The sequence below is a fragment of the Callorhinus ursinus genome, unplaced genomic scaffold (genome assembly GCF_003265705.2).
Source record: "Callorhinus ursinus isolate GAN/ISIS: 27379988/994484 unplaced genomic scaffold, GSC_fseal_2.0 scaffold11, whole genome shotgun sequence".
Lineage (NCBI taxonomy): Eukaryota > Metazoa > Chordata > Mammalia > Carnivora > Otariidae > Callorhinus > Callorhinus ursinus.
The window spans coordinates 30,729,012-30,745,527 of NW_027397073.1; the positions used below are offsets into that span (position 1 = coordinate 30,729,012).

General features: G+C 36.0%; 1 protein-coding gene across 1 annotated transcript in view; it reads right to left on the reverse strand.

The window, feature by feature from the left end:
• The window catches only part of PIK3C3 (phosphatidylinositol 3-kinase catalytic subunit type 3), a 132,954-nt gene that overhangs the window by 37,570 nt on the left and 78,868 nt on the right, over positions 1 to 16,516 (reverse strand). The window contains exons 17-20 of the mRNA XM_025886650.2: positions 16,372 to 16,500; positions 15,643 to 15,712; positions 13,531 to 13,595; positions 7,713 to 7,797 (exon numbers count right to left, since the gene is read on the reverse strand). Coding sequence (XP_025742435.1) covers positions 7,713 to 7,797; positions 13,531 to 13,595; positions 15,643 to 15,712; positions 16,372 to 16,500 — 349 coding nt within the window. The remainder of the gene's footprint in view (positions 1 to 7,712; positions 7,798 to 13,530; positions 13,596 to 15,642; positions 15,713 to 16,371; positions 16,501 to 16,516) is intronic.

The following is a 16,516-nucleotide window of genomic DNA, read 5'->3' on the forward strand; positions in this document are numbered from 1 at the left end:
GATTACTACTTTTTGATTTCTCACCTAATTCTCATGTGTAATCTTCTTTGATTCTATGAAGAGTTTATCACTTGAAACTCAATATAAATTGCTATTTGCATGAGAAAAAATATCTTGTAGAATTTTGTCAAATTATAAAAGTCACTTATATCAAAAGTTAATTCAGGCTTCAGGAACATTAATTATAACATGATTCTCCCACTTCTCGTTTCAAATTGGACACATTACAAGATGAAAGAGAAAAAGAAGTGTCTACAGAAATACACATAATGAAGTCAACCATCCCACAACCCCATTATCTATAAGATAAAATAAGTAAATGCAGGGTTTAAAAGAAAAATCTTTAGAGAAACAATCGTGAAGTGTCAGCAGATAGAAAAACAACTGAATTCATGCAAGTGGTAACAGCACTTAAGTTCATGGAGAAATTACATGAGCAGGGCTAAGGGCAGAATCACCGGCTCTAGCTTTATTCTTTTATCTTTCTCTTCAAAAAAAAATCTGGAAACCTGTCACGTGTTGAAAATGCTCAAACAAAATTAAGCAAATAACACCTTTTTGAAGATTATCCATTCTACTGCTCCCATTAGTAACCTGATAAGAAATACAACTGGCAAACATACACATGACTACACCAGTATTTATAAAAACATGTTTATTTCAGTTAGTATGTAGAAAAAAGACTGGACCACCTGTTAATGACCAAATTAATTTCACTGGGTTAATCTTTAATTATTAATTAATCACAGTTACAACTTACTGAAGGTTACTTAGCTAGGTACATTATATTCATCATCTCTAACCCTTATAATGATGACAGTTAAGTATTACAAATACCATCTAAATGAAAACAGCTCAGACTCCAGAAGCTAACAAGATTGTCCAAGGTCACTGGGCTGGGATTTGAACCTAACTCTGATTCTAAACTCCTTGCTCAGGCGACTTCTGCACTGTAGAGCCCCTGTTCCCCAAAGTGGCTATTTAGATACATGCAATACTCAACAAGATATTTAAGCTCAAGTATATTTGTTTAGAATAACTAACCATATTCTAATTATAGATAAAATTTTATATGTATTTCAAAATACATCCATATGTACAGAATGTAGGAAAGCATACTATCATTCCAAAAATGCTTCTACTAGGGGTGCCTGGGTGGCTCAGTCGTTGAGGTCTGCCTTCGGCTCAGGTCATGATCCCAGCGTCCTGGGATCGAGCCCCACATCGGGCTCCCTGTTCCGCGGGGAGCCTGCTTCTCCCTCTCTCACTCCCCCTGCTTGTGTTCCCTCTCTCGCTGTGTCTCTCTGTGTCAAATTAATAAATAAAAATCTTAAAAAAAAATGTTTCTACTAACAATTTTCACGTAATTGTAACAAATCGGTTACTCTCAAAATAGCCTGTGATGTGACAGGAATTAGTCGTTTGCCTATGCACTGTCCTCTTTATGCTTCTTCCTTAAAACAAAACCAGGATGTGGGGGGTGAGACTGTGGCTAGGTAAGAGAATGTGTTCCCCAGACTCGCCTGCACTTAGGCATGCCCAGGGAACTGTAAGCAAATGCTGTTTTGTGATGATGAGCATTTTGAAAGATGGAGCAGACCGAGCTGAGGAGTGAGCCTTTCAGGGTTTTTCGCCAGGCTGGTGAGACAGCAAACATGATGACTGTGTTGGCAAAAGTCATTCAGGACCAAAGGGAAAAGGCGAAGAGAATCACAAAGACCTTGGCTGGCCCTAAAATCTGTAAGCAGCTGAAACAAATACAGTGGCTAACATCTGGGCTTCCTACAAAAAAAGACAATGACTTGTGTATGCAAACCACTACAGATTACGTGAACTTCAGCTGAATGCAACCGTTGACACATTAAGTGATCCACTGAGGAACTTGAAGGTCACTGACATAAAGGATGAGCAAATACAGCTTGCTGGCCAAAGTTGGACCCTCTCTGTTTTCACAGTTTATAAACAAAGTTTACTGGCACTCAGCCACACCCATTGATTTACATATTTCTTGAGCAACCGGTTGAATGGCTGCACTAGAGACCACGTGGCCTGAATAAGCCTGTAATATTTCATATGTGGAAGGCTTGAGGGAAAAAGTGATCTGACTCCTGATCTGGGGAACTGCTCTTCAAAATGTGAGGCACAGACTGGCAGCATCACTCTCATGTAGAAGCCTGTTAAAAATGCAGATGCTTAGGGCCCGCTTCAGTCTTGCTGCATCAGAATTTCTAGGGGCAGTGGCCAGAAAGTGATTGTTATACACACCAGAGAAGGTTGGAAAGCCCTCTCCAGTGCTTTAATGTACATAAGAATCCCCTGGGAATCCTGTTAAAATGAAGATTCTGATCAAAACATCAGGGGATACCTAGAGCAATCTATACATTTAATGCAATCCCCATCAAAATACCATCAACTTTTTTCAAAGAAATGGAACTAATAATCCTAAAATTTGTATGGAACCAGAAAAGACCCCGAATAGCCAGAGGAATGTTGAAAAAGAAAAGCAAAGCTGGTGGCATCACAATTCTGGACTTTAAGCTCTATTACAAAGCTTAATCATCAAGACAGTATGCTACTGGCACAAAAACAGACACATAGATCAATGGAACAGAATAGAGAGCCCAGAAATGGACCCTCAACTCTGTGGTCAACTAATCTTCGACAAAGCAGGAAAGAATGTCCAATGGCAAAAAGACAGTCTCTTCAACAAATGGTGTTGGGAAAATTGGACAGCCACATGCAGAAGAGTGAAACTGGACCATTTCCTTACACCACACACAAAAATAAACTCATAAAATGGATGAAAGACCTAAATGTGAGACAGGAGTCCATCAAAACCCTTGAGGAGAACACAGGCAGCAACCTTCTCAACCTCAGCCACAGCAACTTCTTCCTAGAAACATCGCCAAAGGCAAGGGAAGGGCAAAAATGAACTGTTGGGACTTCATCAGGATAAAAAGCTTTTGCACAGCAAAGGAAACAGTCATCAAACCCAAAAGACAACTGACAGAATGGAAGAAGATATCTGCAAATGACATATCAGATAAAGGGCTAGTATCCAAAATCTATGAAGAACTTATCAAACAACACCCAAAGAACAAATAATCCAATCAAGAAATGAGCAGAAGACATGAACAGACATTTCTGCAAAGAAGACATCCAAATGGCCAACAGACACATGAAAAAGTGCTCAACATCACTCAGCATCAGGGAAATCCAAATCAAAACCTCAATGAGATACCACCTCACACCAGTCAGAATGGCTAAAATTAACAAGTCAGGAAACGACAGATGTTGGTGAGGATGTGGAGAAAGGGGAACCCTCCTACGCTGTTGGTGGGAATGCAAGGTGGTGCAACCACTTTAGAAAAACAGTATGGAGATTCCTCAGAAAGTTGAAAATAGAGCTACCCTACGACCCAGCAATTGCACTACTGGGTATTTACTCCAAAGATACAAATGTAGCGATCCAAAGGGGCACCTGCACCCCAACGTTTATAGGAGCAATGTCCACAATAGCCAAATTATGGAAAGGGCCTAGATGTCCATCGACAGATGAATGGATAAATAAGATGTGGTATGTGTATACACACACACACACACACACACACACACACACACACACACACACACACACACAATGGAATATTACGCAGCCATCAAAAATGAAATCTTGCCATTTGCAATGACATGGATGGAACTAGAGGGTCTTATGCTAAGCGAAGTAAGTCAATCAGAGAAAGACAAGTATCATATGATCTCACTGAAATGAGGAATTCTTAATCTCAGGAAACAAACTGAGGGCTGCTAGAGTGGTGGGGGTGGGAGGGATGGGGTGGCTGGGTGACAGACATGGGGGAGCGCTCTATGGTGAGCGCTGTGAATTGTGTAAGACTGCTGAATCACAGACCTGTATCCCTGAAACAAATAATACATTATATGTTAATAAAAAAAGAAAAACAAAACAAAACAAAAACATCAGGGACAAAGCATTGGCACTCACTAATAGAAACAAGTTCCCAGATGAAGCCAGTGCTGCTGGTCCATGGCTTACCTGTGCAGTAGCAGCACTGCTCTAAAACTGCTGCAAAATACACAATTCCACAAATAACAAATGGCCCTCCACGAAAAAAACCAGTGAGTGACTTATCAAAGGGTATTACATCTGGTATTCATAAAGAGAACACATAAGAGCTTAGTACACTGAGCTTTCTAAGATGTGAGTCACTTAGAAATCTGGTTTGTTGCTCAATACTTGTGAAGGATACAAAACTCCTACTGCTGATATGCTTATGAGGATAGTTGAACTACAATTTTCAAAAAGAACACCACTGTGTATCAATGCACTTGAGTTGTTGTATGCTACAACTTACTCTTTGTTAATTATAAATTAGTTTTACCACTACTTTGTTTCAAGTTGTTTAGCTATCCCTCTAGAGTAATAATGATTCAATGTGTAGCAACAGTACTTTTGACCTAAAATTTTTATGTAACTAGACATGCCATAAATCTTGCCTGTCTCTACTGAAAAGGCAAGATGTTTTGATAAACTACTCTCTTATCGCATTTGCTTTTACAATAATATTTCCTTGTTATTACTGAATTATTTTCCAACGGAAAATAATGCCTCAGTGGGTTGGGGTCATAAATAGGTTTGATGGTCACTTTAATTTACGTTTTTTTAAGTCAAGTGAGATAGCATATGATCTTCTCTCTTTCACATTTATATAAATGTTGGGGGTGTGAATTGAGAATGTTCCAATAATTCTTTCAAGTGTCAATGCTTAAGAGAAGGAGTACATCCTGAAAAAGACATCTGAATTAAGAGTGGGATGATCCCCAGAAATTTTTAGGACACAGATAATAGATTCAGAACAATCTGAGACGACACAAAGTAGATCATGGGATTTTTAGAGGAACTGAAGCTATCTTTAACTTCAGTGGAAATACTATACCTGTCCAAGAGAATCTTGTCCAAAGGATACTGCCCATTAGTATTACGACCTCATGTGAAATTTCTTCAAATTGGTTTTATAATACAACTTTGATTTAAAGTAAAATACAGAGAAATATTAGGCATCTAAACAATTATTTCCCTTTACTTAGTAATGATATGTGTGTAAGAATAATTAATGTTCTCAAATTTAGTTGCATGATACAGACCTGAAACCTTGCATAATCTGGAAATGTCACCGTAACTATTATCACTTTCTTCTTACACTCTGCCCAAAACTCAAAACTTTACTTTCTAAAACGAAAGTTACACATACATCTATATGATACTGTCTGACAATCACATTCCAGTACAAAGTAGCTAGCAACTTATTAATCACTAAATCCTCTAATGAAAAATTCAAATAATGGCTTTCAACCTCCAATACAACCTGGAATGCTACCAAACTCACCGAAACACAAAGGATTATTTTGTAACACAACAAGATATATAGGAAACAGAAGGCTATTCAAAGTAAGATAAAGATAAGGCCTGCCATCAAATCAATTATCGGGGAAGGAATAAATGTGTAATACTTGGAGAAAAAGAGAGGTACAAGATCCAATTTCAATTTAAGTGTCCAAGAGGTGTAATTTAAATGGCTACTTTTTTTAAATGAAAAAGCCAGTCATATTTTCACTGGGTCTTGGGAAAAAATGGGACATTATATAAAAGGTACAACACTATGACATGTATCCATAATATACTGTTCTAGTAATTTTACTAAAATTTTCAAATTTTAGTCAATATTTATAAATGATATGTGTGTTTATATTTCAAGTAGAAAAAAGCATTCTTTATTAAACAGATTTATAATGTAAAAAAGTTTATAATACCTAAAAGTTCAGTAAGAAGACACAAGGTAATTGTTGGAAGGCGTGTGAAATATCTCATGTAACAGTATCCTGAGAACTAGGATAAATATAAAAAAAATAGCCACACTTTTCATTCAAGGTGGATCCAGGCAGGCTCTGCGACTCTCCAGTCCAGGCCTTCAGACACCAGCAATTTCCTGTCTCTGAGAGTACTTCCTCTTGGAACCCAGTTCAGAAGCCCAAGCCACAGAGAGGCCATGGACAGGAGACGTGACTGACAAGCCTTGTTATAAAAGACAGTATGAACTGTCACGTGAGTAATCTTAGCTGTCTAGCCTCGTCTTTACATGATATGTAATTTTTTTAGAACAAAGAAAACAGAGTTGAAGGTCTAAAAAAACAGGAAAGAAGAGAAAGGGGAAAGCAAAGAATGAAAGCAGGGACGGTAAGAGAGAAAGAAGAAAAACACAGAGTAGGAGAGCAAGGGTAAGTAAAAAGAAAGAATACATTTTTCTCTGCAATGTCTCAATCAATTTTTTTTAGTTCTAAATCTATACTGTATGTGGTCATTTTTATGGGTAAACACAGTTACATGTAACATATGTTACATTCCTTCAGTAAAAATAAGATCAAAACCGTAAAGGATTTTAATATACATACATATTTTATTTCGGTGCTTTTAAAGTTCCCAGAAATATTACATTTTCTCTATACTTCTAAGCCAAAACTGCATCATCAAGTATAAATTTGTGAAGAAATTATGTTGTCTAAAATAATCTGCAATACTACTTCATAGGAACATTGTGAAAAATAAAAAAATGTCATGTATAAGCAGTTTACGAGCCAAAAAATGATATGAAAGCTTAAATACAACTGTTATATGTCTATTAAAGCCCCTTACTTGTTTCCCCCTAACTTAAGGACAGGTATAAATAGGAACATAAACATAAAATTTTAAATAAAATAAGAAGAACTTATCACATACCACATCCCATCCAGGGCTCAACTCTAGTGTCAACTCCTTTATTAACCCTCCCTTAAACAATCTAGTTCTTAAAAACAAACAAACAAAACAAACAAAAAAAACCTCTTAAGAAAATCTTTAAAAAATCCTCTAGAATATAAACTTCATGAGGATAAGTAGGCATAAATGGTCGAAACATTGAATTAATCCCTATGGCATTCTACCACTTACTTATTTCCAGGAAGGGACCATAAAATAAAATATGAGAGACATCCTCCTAACACAGCTCTTGAGATTTATCTAAACCATAATTATTACTGAGATTTTTCCCACAGTCTACTAATTGCAGTTACCCAAACACAGAGAAAATTTAGGGGAAAATTAACAGCTTCCAGGAAGAGATAACTATTGTAATGGTAACACAGTTAAGTGATTGCAAAGACACACCCATTAAAGACTAAACAGAATTTACACCTTGTTACTACTATTATGTCAAAACATTAATGACTTCTTTTATCAGGATTTTATATCTTTCAATCATCTTCTTATAGAGCATTTTAATCTGCCATGACTGGAATGTCTACATCCTCCCAAAATTCTTATGTTGAAATCCTACTGCCCAGGGTAATGGTATTAGGAGGTGCTTACCATCCTAAAACTCAAAAATGAGAGCCCACAGAGCTCCCTAGCCCATTCTGCCAGGTGAAAATACAACAAAAAGTCTTCCACCCCAAAAGGGCCCTCACCTGACCATGTTGGTACCTTATCTCAGACTTCCAGCCTATAAGCCACCCTCTGGTATTTTGTTACAGCAGCCCAAAAGGACTAAGATAAATTCCTACAATGTGCTAAATGTAAATGTGTATGAATATGGCAACATTGGGATAGCCTATTTCCTTGACTCCAATGTATCAATGGAAGTAGAGTTTGAAAAACTTACCACAGCTTTTAACATATGTGTCCATAACTTCAGCACTGATCCCATTTGGCCCATTCTCACTTGGTGCATACTTTCTAAAGAAGTTCTGAAAAGATATAATTTACATGTTTACAAATTCAATACAATCCTTAAACAAATCAGACATTTTGAAATTATAAGAAATGACCAAGTGTCTAGTCTAAAACTTAGTCAGTAATTATAAAATGTGGACTTTAAAAAGCATATTCCAAGAATCAGTCTTATTACTATGCTTACAGACAGTTAAGATCAAAAAAAAAAGTATATGCTGCTACTTTTATATCTTAGGGAAAACATTACATAAAATAAAATAAATTTACTGCTATTTCTCGATACTCAATTTATCTTTCTTTTATCTTTCTTCTGAATGTAAATGAGGGGTTTTTTTGTATCATACATTCTCCTTAAAGTGAACATGCATTATTAAAATTATCTTTTAAGTATAGTTACTGTTACCATTAAAAAACCTCCAGTTATAAAACAAATAAGGGGATATAAAGTACAGCACAAGGAATATAGTCAATAATATTGTTAATAACTTTGGTGACAGACAGTAACTAGACTTATGGTGATCATTTCATAATGTATATAATTGTCAAATCACTGCTGTACACCTCAAAGCAAGATAATACTGTATGTCAACTATATGCCAGTAAAAAAAGCTCAATAAAATTACACCCAAATTTGTAAATTAATTAGAATGCAAGTGCTAATAATTCTTAGAGGAAATTAATGGAAAGATAAATATAAAAGAGATGTGAACTGAACAAAAGAATTACAGGGGGACAATAAATGCACTAGAGTGTCCAAAGAGTCTGGAAACGGTGGGGAAAATAGTGTTTTGTTTTGTTTCTGACTACCAACTGGAACTATTCCCTTACATATTAGATGTTAAAGAAAAAGAGTATATATTATTTGAAAACACAAGTAACATGCTGTTAAAAAAAAGTTTATCCTATGTTTCAGCTTTTCTGAAAGTCCTCTGACAAAGGACTATGCCTTGAATATATAAAGAATTCCTATAAATCAATAAAAACACAAACAACCCAACAGGAAAATGAACAAAAGATGTAAATAAGCATGTCACAGAAGAAATAAATGGCTTATACATGTATTTTTAAATGCTCAATCTTGTGGCTAATTAGGGAAATGCAACTAAAACCACAATAAAATACCAAAATTTAAAAGTCTGACAATATAAAAAAATTTTTTTTTAATTTAAAAAAATAAAAGTCTAACAATACCAAGATTAGACAAAGACGTATAGCAATGAGAAACAGAACAGCTTTTCCAAAAACAACTATTTTGGAAAATAGCTTTTAATTATCTACTGAAGTTGAACATGAGAATAACCTATGACTTAGCGAAACTATTTACAGAGATCAGATATGAAAACCGAGAATCAATATACAAACTGCCACTGTCCTTATTTTACTAAATAGTAATTTCACAGAGAAACATAATAATTGACAACTTTCTTAAACAATTACTTCAGTTAGAAACTATGTTAAAGATCTACCTACACTTCACATCATCTTCAGAACAATCCTAGAGGTAGGTACCCAAATTTTACAGATGCAGAAACTGAGACCTGAAGGGTATGTTAGCAGGTCAAGGCCTCCTACAAGTTTGATCTGTTACATGGAGTCACAGACTCAACATATGGTTGTACCACAAGTGACATTTATTAAAGCAAAAGTATACACAGGAGGTTCAGCATAGGAAAAATACACAGGCAAAGTCTGGAGAAACCCATATGTAAGCCCCCTGGCTCTCTTCTGTGAGGGAATAAACTGAGCATATTTATTACTTTTCTTCAACAATTAAAAAAAAAAAAAAAGGCAGTAATATGGGTGCAGTGTTTCTGTCCAGGCAAGCCTATTGGAGACATACTCAAGGTTTTTATTGGGAGCTGGTCATGTAGGCACCCTCTGTCTAGCAACTGCCAACATTCTAGAAGGAAAGCAAGTTGTTTGCTTTAAATCCCGTATCACAGTCTAGGCACACCGAACTACCCTTATCAGTTAGGGAACAGAGGAACGACACACTGAAGGCCAAGTTCCCAGATATCAGTCAAAAGTTACCCTAGCAAGTGGGCCTTTCTAAAGATAAGAACCTCAAGTCGGCTATGTTAACTCTTCTTTGCACAAAGGGCTAAGAAGCCACTCAAGGTTTATTGTCGAAAAGCTGCATGGCCAAACTTCAACCCCAGGCAGTTAGATGTTTTGAGCACAAGTTCTTTTTTTTTTTTCTTCCATTTCCCTCCCACCCCTCCTCCCCTCTGGTAACCATCTGTTTATTCTCTATAGTTAAGAGGGTTTTTTTATTTGTCTCTGTTTTTCCTTTGTTCATTTGTTTTGTCTCAAATTCTACATATGAATGATACAATTGAGTTGTATAAGTTCTTTATATATTTTGGATATTAATCCTTTATCAGAGAATGATTGAGAATTTGTCTCAAATTCTACATATGAAATCACATGGTATTTGTCTTTCTCTGACTGGCTTATTTTACCTATCATTATACTTTTCTAGATCCATCTATGTTGTTGCAAATGGCAAGATGTAAAATTCTTTTTTACAGTGGAATGATATTCCATATGTATGGGTGTGTGTGTGTGTGTGTGTGTGTGTGTGTGTGTGTGTGTGTGTGTGTAACCCACCTCTTTTTTATCCATTCATTTATTGATAGACACTTGGGCTGCTTCCATAATTTAGCTATTGTAAATAATGCTACAATAAACAAAGGGGTGCATATATCCCTTCTCTTCGATTTAGTGTTTTCATATTCTTCAGTTAAATACCCAGTAGTGGGATTACTGGATCATAGGATAGTTCTACTTATAAATTTTTTGGGGAACTTCCATACTGTTTGCCACAGTAGCTATATCACTTCTCATTCTCATCAACAGTGTACCAGGGTTCCATTTTCTCCAATTCCTCGCCAAGACTTGTTACTTCAGTCTTTGATTTTAGCCATTCTGACAGGTGTGAAGTGGTATCTCATTGTGGTTTTGGTTTGTATTTCCCTGATGATGACTAATGTTGATCATCTTTTCATGTGTCTGTTGGCCATCTGGATGTCTTCTTTGGAGAAATGTCTGTTCATGTCTTCTGCCCATGTTTTAATTGGATTGTCTGGTTTTGGGGTATTGAGTTGTATAAGTTCTTTATATAATTTGGATTATTAGCCCTTTATCAGATATGTATGTCATTTGCAAACATCTTCTCCCATTCAGCATGTTGTCTTTTTTTTTTTTTAAAGATTTTATTTATTCATTTGAGACACAGAGATACAGAGAGAGAAAGAAAGAGAGCACAAGCAGGGGGAGAGGCAGAGGGAGAAGCAGGCTCCCCGCTGAGCCAGGAGCCGGACGTGGGGCTCGATCCCTGGGTCCTGGGATTGTGACCGAGCCGAAGGCAGATGCTTAACCATCTGAGCCACCCAGGCGACCCCAGCATGTTGTCTTTTAGTTTTATTGGCTGTTTCTGAAGAAGCTTTTTATTTTGATATAGTCCCAACAGTTTATTTTTGCTTTTGTTTCCTTTGCCTCAGGAGACAGATCTAAAAGGATCTATCCTTTTGCAGCATCCTTTTAGCTCATGTCAGAGAAATTACTGCCTGTGCTCTCTTGTAGGATTTTTATGTTTTCAGGTTCCATTTAGGTCCTTAATCCATTTTAAGTTTATTTTTGTGTGTGGTGTAAGAAAGTGGTCCATTTTTCATTCTTTTGCATGTAGCTGTCCAGTTTTCCCAACACCATTTGTTGAAGAGACTTTTTCCCGTTGCATATTCTTGCCTCTTTTGTCAAAGATTAATTGACCATGTAATTGTGGGTTTATTTCTGGGCTTTCTATTCTGTTCCGCTGATCTATGTGTCTATTTTTGTCCTACTACCATACTGTTTTGATTACTACAACTTTGTAATATATTTTAAGATCTGGAATTATGATACCTCTAGTTCTGTTTTTCTTCTTCAAGATTACTTTGGCTATTTGAGGTCTGTTATGGTGCCATATAAATCTTAGAATTCTTTGTTCTTGTTCTGTGAAAAATGCTGTTGGTATTTTGATAGGGATTGCATTAAATGCGTATGTTGCTTCGGGTAGTATAGACATTTTAACAATATTTGTTCTTTCAATTCATGAGCATGGAGTGTCTTGCCATTTCTTTGTGTCATCTTCAATTTCTTTCATCAGTGCTTTATAGCTTCCAGAGTACAGGTCTTTTATCTCTTTTATTCCTAGGTATTTTATTTTATATTTTATATTTATTGTTTAAGTCACTTGTAAGTGGGATTGTTTTCCTAATCTGCTGTTTCATTATTAGTGTATAGGAATGCAACAGATTTTTGTATATTGATTTTGTATCCTGTAACTTTACTGAATTCATTTATCAGTTCTAGGAGGCCAATATCTCTCATGAACATAGATGCAAAAATCCTCAAAAAATATTAGCAAACTGAATCCAAGAATACTTTAGAAAAATCATGCACCACGATCAAGTGTGATTTATTCCTGGGATGCAAGGGTGGCTCAATATTCGCAAATCAATCAACGTGATATGTCACATCAATAAGAGAAAGGATGAGAATCATATGATCATTTCAATAGATGCCCAAAAAGCACTGATCAAGTACAACATTCATTCATGATAAAAACCCTCAACAATGTAGGTTTAGAAGGAACATACCTCAACATAATAAAGACCATATGCAAAAAACCCACAGCTGACATACTCAGTGGGGAAAAACTGAGAGCCTTTTCCCTAAGGTCAGGAGTAAGACAAGGATGTCCACTCTCACCAGCCTCATTCAACATAATATTGGAAGTCCTAGCCACAGCAGTTACACAACAAAAGGAAATAAAAGGCATCTGAATTGGTAAGGAGGAAGCAAAACTTTCACTATTTGCAGATGACATGATACTATATACAGAAAACCCTAAGGACTCCAGTAAGCCTGAGCTTTTAACCACTGCATGTGACTGTTCCCTAAACCAAAGAACAAAATAACCACTTGCTTCGCCAAGAAATCAGAGTAATACTTTTCTGCAAATCTAAACTCCATACTGATTTACTGTGACATGTTAAACTGGGAAAGACAAAAACACACTGTAGCAAATATCCTCTGTCAAATCCTTCTCTGTATTAGCTCTCATCTCAGGTATATCAGGTTTTCTGTGTAAATTACATACTTTTATTTACACAGGAAAAAAGAAAAATCATATTTAAAAAAACAACCAAAATAAACTATTAAGATGTGATAAGAACTAATCCGTGTATTTAAAGTGTAAAAAATTTCAAAGACACACATGGCATGGTCCTAGAAACGGTTTGCCTTTTCTTATATTAAAGGACAGCGACGAGATTGGAGAGCAAGACGGGTCTTAAAAACAGATGTTCAAACCATGTATGAGGAAGAATATGTAGCACTGCTCTGAATAACAACAAAAATTGGAAATAATCAAGTGTTCATTTATGGTTAAACAAATTCTAGAATTCCCATAATCTGGAATATAATATAACCATAAACTAACAGTTTTTTGATTTAATTAATTCCTGCTTCCCTATTATATGCCAGGCACTCTTTAAGGAATTGAGCATCTGTATGTACTAACATGAAGGAATTCCCACCTGTTAGCACTGTTTACTTCCAAGGAAAGGAAAATAATGTGAGGGAAGAAGGGTGATAAAAGGAGACATGCATTTTTAACTGCATCTACTTTTTATAAAGATTGAAATTTTTAGAACAGTAATATATTCATGAATTGTATAACTCATTTAAAATTGGTTCTGTACCTGAATGCTTCCCTCTGTATCAAGAACTTCAGCAACAGGAACTGACTGGATAAACTGCATGAAGCCTACACAGAAATATATGCATTGCATTAAGCACAACTATTGGTTAAGCAATAAAAATAATGGTTCTACTAAGATTAACCTTCATTTTCAAATGCATATACTACATACCTGAACAACTTAAACAGGTCTGTAAACAATATATTTAGCCTGGCATTTAATTCACAGGAACTGTAAGAAATTTTTCTTTCAATTAAGCTGATTTATCTGTATGCTTCTCTAGGCCAGTTTCTATTACTGTATACAAGGGAGAGAAAGTAATAGCTAAGCTTTCTAAATTGGGCACAAAAATTTCTTCTTTCTGTATTTTTATAACATATACCAATTAAAAATGTTCCAAACTTCAAATCACTTTAAGAAATCTGAAATTATGTATTATCAATCACCTAAGCCTAAAACTGTATTATGTTCACTGGCTTTTTTTGTCTAATACTCCATCTTCTGACATTTCCTGGAAATGATAGGAGAAGAAAGTATAAATCCCTTAAACTACCAAAAAGAAGGGGAAGAGGACATCATTATACGGGAGAACAAGAAGGAGAAAAGGTAAGTCTACTAAGTCTAGAGACCACAACAGTAGTATAAAACAACAAATCTATGAAAATATCAAAGTTGAATGAAGGAAACTACTGTATACTCCTTTAGAGTAAGAAATGTCTCATTCATTGCTGGATCACAAACAGGGAACAGTTTACATTCATTCACTTAAAATATATTTATTGTCTTTCTCGCATGTAGTAAGAACTTTTCCATGTAAAAAATAGAGCTTTGACCCTGTCTTTAAAGACTGTACAAGCCTGCAAGTCTTACTGGGATAAATACTATGAAGAAAAGGGTACTATGAAAGAGAAAAGTATAGGGAGACCTACATCACCACAGAGATCAGAGGGCATCGGACATTTGAGTCGTGTTTTGAAGGATAATGAAAGTTAATAGGTAAAGCTGTGGAGGAATGGATGCTAAAGATAATGACCAAAGCATACATGAAGGCCGGAAGGCTAAAAAAAGCATGGTGCGCTTGAGAAAATGGAAGGTGGCCCGCGTGGCTAACTCCTGGGAAGCAAGCGGGAGACTGGCAAAAGAGAGGCTTGAGAAACAGGCCCAGGAGTGTGACACAGCATGCCAGAACTTGTACACCAAGCTAAGGCTTCTGTCTTTGTCCGAGGAGCAAACAGAAGTGAGTAAATCAATTTATGCAGGATAGTCAAAGAGCACAAGTGCACTTTTAACAAGATCATTCTGAGAGAGAAATGAGAAGAGGAATTACACCACCAAAAGGTTTTGAGGGTGGCCAGGGGAAAAACAGGAAACCTAAAACAGATACTTTTGTTGTTCCCAGTTATTTACAGGTGAGAAGCTCCGAGAGTAACAAGACTAGGGAATTTACAATAGGTTTTAGGCAAGCATTCCTAGGGAATCATCTATCAAATTTCCAGAGGTTCTTCCATCTTAGAAAGACTTAGATGCCATAAATCTATATTTTAAAAAATTAGTTAGGGGCACCTGGGTGGCTCAGTAGGTTAAGCGGCTGCCTTAGACTCAGGTCATGATCTCAGGGTCCTGGGATAGAGCCCCACATCTCCCCTGCTCAGCAGGGAGCCTGCTTCTCCCTCTCCCTCTGCCTCCCTCTCTGCCTACTTGTGCTCTCTCTATCTCTCTGTCAAATGAATAAATAAAATCTTTAAAAAAATCAGTTAATAAGGCAACATCATTTGCTGAGTGGCTTTTTTCAGCAGAGCACAATACAAAGCCACTCTGCATCACAGTAACTGTCAAATGATGATTCAGGACACAAATTACTGTGTAAGAAACTACTGTGAATTGTAACCAGTTTTGAATGCAAATAAATACAGTATAAAGGTGTTAATTTTTCCTTACAGATACACTGTTTAATGTTTTCAAGAGGAAGCCAGAGAGAAAAGGAGAGAGGCACAATCAGTCTTCAGTGCTACAAATGAGTTCAATCTCTAATGTTCTTAACTTTCAATTAAAAGAGGAAAAGTAGACTCACTGGACGCTGAAATAAACAACCACGGTGTAACATAAACTTACCATGTTTTGTACTGGTGGCTAATACCTTGTAGGGTGTCAACTTCAAATCCAGATTTTCTTTCCGCAGCAGCTTTTGATCAAAAGATAAAATATGTTAATCAAAAATAAAGACTGTTCTGAAAAAGTTTTGTAGGCAAGTATTATAATAGCTTAATGTAAGAGATTTAGGCAATAAATCTAAATTAAAGGTTTAACTAAATTAATCACTTAATTTTACTTTGATCATCAAAATAAATTTATTAAGCACTTATTGATGGTATGCCAATTTTTTTTTTTATCTTATTCTAAATCACTGTCAATAGTTTTCAATGAACAGTAGGGTTCCTCCAACTCATTTATGCCGTTCTCTCTAGTCACGAAGTATTTTAGAACTCAGAAAAAGGGAAATAAGGGCAAATATGTTCCTTTTAAAGCCGGGGCAGGGATACAATTTAAAGAACAAAAAGATCTAGCTGACTAAGAGGAAGGGAATTACTAAACCTGACATCGAGAGAACTGAGAAAAAAGTTTTAATACAAAGAAATGCATGCAATTTCATTTTATACTCATCACAAGAGTCACTCTGCAATGTACAAAAACAACTACACTTGTTCAAGGTCAAGTAGAGACTGCTGAGCTTCCTTTGTACCTGAATGTTAAAAATACTTCTGTGTCTATACACAGCATACACACTAAACTGTAGATTTCCAAAATTAAAAAAGGTTCCCTGTCAACATAAGGTTAAGTCACCTTGTCCATGAGTGAAATGATTTGAAGAATAAGTTGATCTTGCCGTAAATCATCCCCATGCTTAAATATAACTGGGTATTTGCCTCCATCTTCTGTCTTAAAGAATAACTGTGCAGGCATAAGAGCACTCTGGAAATAAAAATAT